General features: G+C 59.2%; 2 protein-coding genes across 3 annotated transcripts in view; both read left to right on the plus strand.

Annotated features, from left to right (window-relative positions):
* CNN2 (calponin 2) overlaps nucleotides 1–2,989 on the plus strand; it is a 14,031-nt gene extending 11,042 nt beyond the window's left edge. Inside the window, exons 5-8 of one of the 2 annotated variants that reach the window (XM_011971213.1) lie at nucleotides 462–641; nucleotides 811–957; nucleotides 1,560–2,045; nucleotides 2,819–2,983. In XM_011971213.1, coding sequence (XP_011826603.1) covers nucleotides 462–641; nucleotides 811–957; nucleotides 1,560–1,835 — 603 coding nt within the window. In that variant the 3' untranslated portion in view covers nucleotides 1,836–2,045; nucleotides 2,819–2,983. Of the gene's footprint in view, nucleotides 1–461; nucleotides 642–810; nucleotides 958–1,559 lie in introns of both variants that reach the window. The other variant, XM_011971214.1, reaches the window with a different exon arrangement.
* A 1,043-nt stretch (nucleotides 2,990–4,032) lies between these two features.
* LOC105532887 (ATP-binding cassette sub-family A member 7) overlaps nucleotides 4,033–7,788 on the plus strand; it is a gene marked incomplete at its 3' end in the record, with an annotated part of 26,009 nt that continues 22,253 nt past the window's right edge. Inside the window, exons 1-10 of the mRNA XM_011971219.1 lie at nucleotides 4,033–4,130; nucleotides 5,159–5,359; nucleotides 5,442–5,535; nucleotides 5,762–5,903; nucleotides 5,995–6,107; nucleotides 6,246–6,328; nucleotides 6,676–6,756; nucleotides 6,969–7,179; nucleotides 7,262–7,401; nucleotides 7,585–7,703. Coding sequence (XP_011826609.1) covers nucleotides 5,294–5,359; nucleotides 5,442–5,535; nucleotides 5,762–5,903; nucleotides 5,995–6,107; nucleotides 6,246–6,328; nucleotides 6,676–6,756; nucleotides 6,969–7,179; nucleotides 7,262–7,401; nucleotides 7,585–7,703 — 1,049 coding nt within the window. The remainder of the gene's footprint in view (nucleotides 4,131–5,158; nucleotides 5,360–5,441; nucleotides 5,536–5,761; nucleotides 5,904–5,994; nucleotides 6,108–6,245; nucleotides 6,329–6,675; nucleotides 6,757–6,968; nucleotides 7,180–7,261; nucleotides 7,402–7,584; nucleotides 7,704–7,788) is intronic.

Below are 7,788 nucleotides of genomic sequence, written 5' to 3' on the forward strand. Positions count from 1 at the left end.
GGGCCGGGCGCGGTGGCTCACGCCTGTAATCCCAGCGCTTTGGGAGGCTGAGGCGGGCAGATCACGAGGTCAGGAGATCGAGATTGTCCTGGCGAACACGGTGAAATCCCGTCTCTACTAAAAAAAATACAAAAAAAATTATCTCGACATGGTGGTGGGCGTCTGTAGTCCCAGCTATTCGGGAGGCTGAGAAAGGAGAATGGCATGAACCCAGGAGGCGGAGCTTGTAGTGGGCCGAGATTGCGCCACTGCACTCCAGCCTGGGTGATGACAGAGTGAGACTCCGTCTCAAAATAAAATAAAATAAAATAAAAATAATAAAATAAAATAAAAAACTGAAACAGCTGTATGATGGGTGTGTGGAGTGTGTGGAGTCCCAGACACCCTCAAAACATGCCTGAGGGGCTCTGCGCGGCAGGCGGAGGGGACAAGCTGTGGCCTGGTCTCTGTGCCGCCCTCAGGGCCTGGATCTAGGGTCCCTGGCTGCCCTCTCCTGGTACTCCCGGCCCTTTTCCCTCACCCAGGCCAAGACTAAGGGGCTGCAGAGCGGGGTGGACATCGGCGTCAAGTACTCGGAGAAGCAGGAGCGGAATTTCGATGACGCCACCATGAAGGCCGGCCAGTGTGTCATCGGGCTGCAGGTGGGTGACAGCTCCCCCAGCCCCAGGGACCACAGCACTGGGGGATGACGGTGTTGGGGGACAGCGGCGTTGGGGGACAGCGACGTGGAACCCTGTGCTCCCTCAGGTTCGGGGAGGGACTGGAAACTTGTTGGGTGCAGTCTGACCTCTCCCGCGAACCTCCCTGCAGATGGGCACCAACAAATGCGCCAGCCAGTCGGGCATGACCGCGTACGGCACGAGGAGGCATCTCTATGACCCCAAGAACCATATCCTGCCCCCCATGGACCACTCGACCATCAGCCTCCAGATGGGCACAAACAAGTGTGCGAGCCAGGTGGGGCTCGCCCGGGTGCCCCAGACTCCTCTCCCTGTCCCTCCATAATCTGTGGTCTCGGCCCCTCCCCAAGGCCACCTCTGGCTTCCCTCCAGGCTCTTGGTCTCAGCCCCTTCCCTAGACCACCTCCGGCTTCCCTCCCCACTCTCCGTCTCAGTCCCTTCCCTAGACCACCTCCGACTTCCCTCCCTGCTCTGTGTCTCCGCCTTGGATTTCAACCTCTGTCGTTTCCACCTGGCTGTGGGTGCCTGGGGAAGTTACTACCTCACCCTGTCTCATTTTCCCTTAAGGACTGCCCAAAGGTCCACCGAATAATTCTTCTTTTTTTTTTTTAATCTTTATTTATTTATTTTATTTTATTTATTATTTTTTATTATTATTTATTTTATTTATCTTTATTTTATTTATGTATTTATTTTGAGACAAGATCTCACTCTGTTGTCCAGGCGGGAGCGCAGTGGTGCAATCTCGGCTCACTGCAACCTCCGCCTGTGGGCTCAGGTGATCCCCCAAAATGCTGGGATTACAGGCATGAGCCACTGCACCCAGTGAAGGTCCCCTCCTCTCCACCGTGACCTGCTCCACCCTTCCTTCCTTTCTAGGTGGGCATGACGGCTCCCGGGACGCGGCGGCACATCTATGACACCAAGCTGGGAACCGACAAGTGTGACAACTCCTCCATGTCCCTGCAGATGGGCTACACGCAGGGCGCCAACCAGAGCGGCCAGGTCTTCGGCCTGGGCCGACAGATATATGACCCCAAGTATTGCCCACAAGGCACAGTGGCCGATGGGGCTCCCTCCGGCGCCGGCGACTGCCCGGACCCAGGGGAGGTCCCTGAATATCCCCCTTACTACCAGGAGGAGGCCGGCTACTGAGGCTCCCAGCACGCTCTCTTCCCACATCATCTCCCTGTCTGGATTTTTGGGTTTTTCTGTGTTTTCATCTTTGTTTTTTTTCTTAGCCGGTTCAGTGCTGCCAATCAACCGAGGGTCTGTGAGTGGCAGTGTGGGATCAGGCAGCAGAGCTTTTTTCCCCTTTGCCTTGGGCCTTCGCAGGGCTGAGCCACCGGGCTGTGGGGGAGGGAGGTCAAGGCCATATCCCGATACGTGTAGGGCGTGTAGGGCGAGGGTCCCTGCTGGCACGTTCAGGCTGTGCTGGGGAGAAGAGACTAACTGGTTCCCAAAGGTTTCTGGTTGCCTCGCCTCTTCCCCCTTTTGTCAGCTGAGCAGTTTGTGGTTTCTCTGCAAGTTTCAGGAAGTATTCACAAAAGAAAAATACATTTTGCTTTTTATTCCTGAGGAATGGGGCAGGGACAGTGGAGAAGGTGCTGGGAAATCAGTCACCTGGGAAAGGGGGCCAGGCAATGATGCTAAATATCTCCAGCTCCCGAGTGACTGGATTTCTCCAGGACCAACAGACCTCAGACCCTCAGACCTGCCCCAGGGCCAGGTGGGGAAAGTGAAGGCTGTACGAGGAAGTGAAATTCTGAGTTGTTGGGCTAAGCCTGATCCCCTCTCCATGCTACCCGCCCCCCAACCCACTCTGGCCTCAGTAGGTTTTGTTTTAGTTGTGGCTGTCAGCCAGGCTAGAGTGCAGTAGCGCAATCTTGGCTCACTGCACCTCCACCTCCCGGGCTCAAGCGATTCTCCAGCCTCAGCCTCCCGAGTAGCTGGTACTGCAGGTGCTCCACCACGCCCGGCTAATTTTTGTATTTTTAGTAGAGACAGGGTTTCTCTATGTTGGCCAGGCTGGTCTCGAACTCCTGGCCTCAGATGTGATCCACCTGCCTCGGCCTCCCCAAGTGCTGAGATTATAGGTATGAGTCACCATGCCCGGCCCCTCAGTAGGTTTTAAGGAGCCCCCAACCCTCCTCCTTTCTGGTCTCAACAAGCTATACTGCTCCATCCTCCCCCGGCCACACGCCCCGCCAAGTACTGCACAGGGATCCCCACCCAGGGGCCCTGCTCCATGAGATAATGTGAAATACGATTGTGGACCAAATACAATAAAACCTCTGTTTGTAAGAAGAGAAAGTGGCTGAGAGAGTTGGCGTTGATGAGGGCTTGTTTTGCTTTGATGCTTTTGTGGGTAGAGGGGGGGATCTTGGGGGATGGAGGGATCAAGGGGAAAATGTCCAGCTCACCACTGGGAGGAGGAGTAAAAGCTGAAGCCACAGGTGAGTCTGGGTGGAATGAATGATTTGAAGGACCGGGACTTGGGGTAGAGGGAGAGGCTGGGCTTCCTGGCCAGTTGGAGAGGAGGCAGTTGCCTCAAAGGCTCTCGATGCGCTCCGACTGCACCCTGCCTCACAGCGCAAGCCTCCTGGCCTCAGCCTGGATGTCTCCCCGCCGGCGAACTCCTATTTATCCCCAAAGCCCCAACGGCAGTGCCACCGCCTTCCGCCGCGGGAGCCCTCCCCGCGCTTCTCACTCTCCCCAGCGCTTTCAAAGCTGTGGACCCACACACTCCCATTTCAGCTTCACCTCCAGCCTGTGAAATAAACAACTCTTCCAGAGTGGGAAACGGGTTTTCCTCAAGATCAGGGCAACCATTATGACCTGAGCCTCTAGAATGTTGGCCCCCCTCCTTCTGCCATCGCCTTGTCCAACTGCAGAAACCGAGAAGCGTTCGTGGAATGAATGAACGAACGAATGATTCTAGTGAAACCCCCACTTTACAGACGGACAAGTAGAGTCCCAGAGTCTGGACTAGACTAGAGAGAGCCTGGCCAGCCCCGGGGACAGCAGGGACAGAGGGAACTCCTGCAATCCGGAGCTGCGGTATTGCAGCCGGCTATGCAACGTGGGGAGGCAGCCTGGCTCCCCAAAGACAGCTCAGCCTCTTTCCCGGAGGCCGGTCCGCCTGGGACCAGCCGGGCACCCGGCCACCCTACGGTGATACAGCAAGAACCGCGCGGTCCCTTTAAGAAACCCGGCTCAGCGAGGCCCTTCTGTGATCCCGCCTCCTCCCTCGGCTCGCGCAGCTCCGACGGAGCCGTCCCGTGAGTGACGGGGAGGCCGCCCAATAGCAGCGTGCAGAGGCAAGGGCGTGGCCCGGCGCTGCTAACTGCGCGGGGAAGCTCTGGGCACTTGGCTTAAGTAAGGGCGCCGCGCTCCCTGCCTGCTGCTGGGCGGGGGGAAGGCGGCAAGAGCTGGGGAGCGCCTGGAACGGTGAGAAGGACTCGGAGAGGGAGGAAGCCCCGAGACTCGAGAATGCGGGGTTGGGGCCGGGAGGGATGCACGTTCCCTGGGAATTAGGGGGTCCAGTCTCTGACCCTTCCTTTCCTTCCGGTGAGTGTTGAGGGCGGCTGCATTGACCACTAATTCTCAAGGAGGCCATCGGACATCTAGGACTCTTAAGAGGGCCTTTGCCAATCACACACCTGCAGCCCCCGGCCCGTTAGAACTGCACTCCCCCCTTGCCCTATTTTACAAATGGAGAAACTGAGGCCGCTCCCCCAGATCCTAAGTCCCGTTTGATGTAAAGGAAAGAATCCTGGCGTAAGGGTCTGGGTCCGAGGTCCCGGCTCCGCCCCGGTCACCTTTAGCAACTTCCTGCCCCTCTGTCAGCTTCAGATTCTCCATCTGTGTCAGCGGTGAACCGGCCCATTGTAAAGAGATCAGGAATCGCTGGCTCCAGGAGTCCCTATCCCAGCCCCTTCGCCTGACTCTTTCTCTGGCTCCCGCGGTCCTTCTGAGCGATCATGGTACATAAGGTGTGGGCAGAGCTGGGGTCGTGTCTCCAGCTGTGCGACTGCCTCTTTGGGTGCCTGCATTTTTTCTCTTGGGCCTCGGTTTCCACTTCTGTAGAGTGGGGTGATATCTAGCACTTCCTCTGGGCGTGTGAAATGTCCAGCGCTGCCAATATTTGTCGCTGTTATTTTTGGAGAACAGTGAGGGGAAAGGAACCCTTGCCTGGGCTGGGCCAGGCAGGAGGCTGGGGGTCAGGACCTGGAAGAGGCTTCCAGGTGAGGCTTGGGGTGCAGCCTGGTGACGACAGCGCTAAGCCCAAACTCGGTCCCTGGAGGATTAGAGGATGGTCTTTAAGTCCCCAACTGTCAGCTCTGCGCAGAGCGACAGTCCTGGCAGCCAATGAGATGCGAGGACGGCTGCGGGTGGAGCTCCCATTGGTTTACTCCACCCCTGGGGGTAGCAGAGTCCCTTTATCAAGTGACTAGTGTTTGCCTGACTCTAATCAGAGCTTCCAGGAACGCTGCGCTGTGGGATAGAGGAATGAGGTACAGAGAAGGGCAGAGTTGCCCACAGCTGCATCACACGTCTTCAGCCCGACCGTTGTCCTGACCTCTCTGTCCCATCCCCCGCTCAGTCTCACCATGGCCTTCTGGACACAGCTGATGCTGCTGCTCTGGAAGAATTCCATGTATCGCCGGAGACAGCCGGTAACACCCCGGTGTGCGGCCAGGGCCGGGTGGGCCGGCAGCCCCTACTATCCCCCACCATCTCCCACCTATTCTCCCCCAGGTCCAGCTTCTGGTCGAATTGCTGTGGCCTCTCTTCCTCTTCTTCATCCTGGTGGCTGTTCGCCACTCCCACCCGCCCCTGGAGCACCATGAATGTGAGCCCCCCAGCGGCCAGGCACTTTGCCTGTGTAGGGGAAGGCAGACGGGTCCCCCGAGCACAGGGATCCCCAGTGCATGTCAGGGAGCCTTCACCAGACCGCCAATACATGGCATGGGAGTGAGCTCTCCGTCGCTGGAGGCATACAAGCAGTGCCGGGCGACCCGATGGGGGTGGAGTCAGACAGAGTCCACAGGGCCTCAGCACCGGGCATCTCCCCACAGGCCACTTCCCCAACAAGCCACTGCCATCGGCGGGCACCGTGCCCTGGCTCCAGGGTCTCATCTGTAACATGAACAACACCTGCTTCCCACAGCTGACACTGGGCGAGGAGCCCGGGCGTCTGAGCAACTTCAACAATTCCCTGTGAGCCAGAGGCAGTGGGTGTGGCCGGCCTGCAAACACGGGGCTGCAGTGCCTGCCGGAACCCTGCCTCCTGCCCTCTCTCTGTCCCCAGGGTCTCCCGGCTGCTAGCCGATGCCCGCACTGTGCTGGGAGGGGCCAGTGCCCACAGGACGCTGGCTGGCCTGGGGAAGCTGATCGCCATGCTGAGGGCTGCACCCAGCACAGGTGAGGAGGCCGGGGGGCCTCTGGCAGGGCTGAGCTCTGAGCGTCAACTTGCCCGGCCATGAAATGGGCACAGGGTGGGGGTGGGTGCCTCAGGCCACCGTCCCCCCAGCCCCATGCTCCTGTGTGCTCCTCCCCCAGCCCGGCCTCAACCAACCAAGCAGTCTCCACTGGAACCACCTATGCTGGACGTCGCGGAGCTGCTGACGTCATTGCTGCGCACGGTAGGGTGTGGGGACGGGACCGCGCTGACTTCCTGGGACACTGCACTGGGGATGTCCTGGCACTGCACCACCCCAGGCCAAGGACCTCCCGTTCCAGGCATCCAGGCTCTCCCTGGTCCCTGCAGTGATGCTCCTTGCCCTGTCTGGGCCCAGACAGAGTGTGTCTGACCCGGTGATGAAGACTCGTCTGTGAGATCTCGAATGAGTCCCTGTGTCTCTCAGAGCCTCAGTTTCCCTATTTGTAAAGTGAGGGCTATGATAGTATGGTCTGCCTGGGAACTGGCCAGAGCGCTGGACCCCTAGTGAGCGCTCAAAGTCATTGTCACCCTTGTGGTCTTTCTCCCCAGGAATCCCTGGGGTTGGCACTGGGCCAAGCCCAGGAGCCCTTGCAGAGCTTGTTGGAGGCAGCTGAGGACCTGGCCCAGGAGGTATGAGGCCCCACCCATCCTCAACCCCCATGCAGGCAACGTTGGCAGGCAGCCTGCACCGGGAGGGTCTCGGGCAGCCCGGACACTTCTCTTGGGTGGGTCTTCAGGAGAATTAGCAAGAGAGGGAGAGGCTGCCCCTGACCCAGTGCCCTGCCCTGGTTAGGGCTTGAAGTTGGGATCGCTGCCAGCTCCATCTGGTGACTTCTCTCTAGATCCTGGCACTGCCTAGCCTGGTGGAGCTTCAGGCACTGCTGCACAGACCCCGAGGGACTGGTGGCCCCCTGGAGTTGCTGTCTGAGGCCCTCTGCAGTGCCAGGGGACCTAGCAGCGCAGTGGGCCCCTCCCTCAACTGGTACGAGGCTAGTGACCTGATGGAGCTGGTGAGGCAGGAGCCAGAATCGGCCCTGCCGGACAGCAGCCTGAGTGAGTGACTGACCTTGGTTTCCCCTCCTGGGAAGTGGAGCGGTGGACATGGGGGCAGGGCCTCATGGCACCTCCATCCCAGGCCCCGCCTGCTCAGAGCTGATTGGAGCCCTGGACAACCATCCGCTGTCCCGCCTGCTCTGGAGACGCCTGAAGCCTCTGATCCTGGGGAAGCTGCTGTTTGCACCAGATACACCTTTTACCCGGAAGCTCATGGCCCAGGTGGGGGTAGCCTGGATGCTGGGGCGGGAGGGTGGCAGCCAGAGCCTATCCAGTACCCTCAGTCCAGTGGGCCAAAGCCAGGCCAGAGGGTCATGGAAACTGGGTTTGAAGAAGTAGGAGTTAGCCGATGGAGGGAGATCAGCACGTGCGAAGGATCATTAGTGGAGGGGGTGCTGTCCGCAGGTGAACCGGACCTTTGAGGAGCTGGCCCTGCTGAGGGATGTCCAGGAGGTGTGGGAGGTGCTGGGACCCCAGATCTTCACCTTCATGAACGACAGTTCCAATGTGGCCATGCTGCAGGTGTGTGCGGGGCTGGGGAGGCGAGATATGGCTCCTTGGTGGAGAGGGCAGATGGGCCCGGTGGATGGGAAGGCGGGCTCCATGCAG

This window comes from Mandrillus leucophaeus, unplaced genomic scaffold (assembly GCF_000951045.1).
Source record: "Mandrillus leucophaeus isolate KB7577 unplaced genomic scaffold, Mleu.le_1.0 Scaffold990, whole genome shotgun sequence".
Classification (NCBI taxonomy): domain Eukaryota; kingdom Metazoa; phylum Chordata; class Mammalia; order Primates; family Cercopithecidae; genus Mandrillus; species Mandrillus leucophaeus.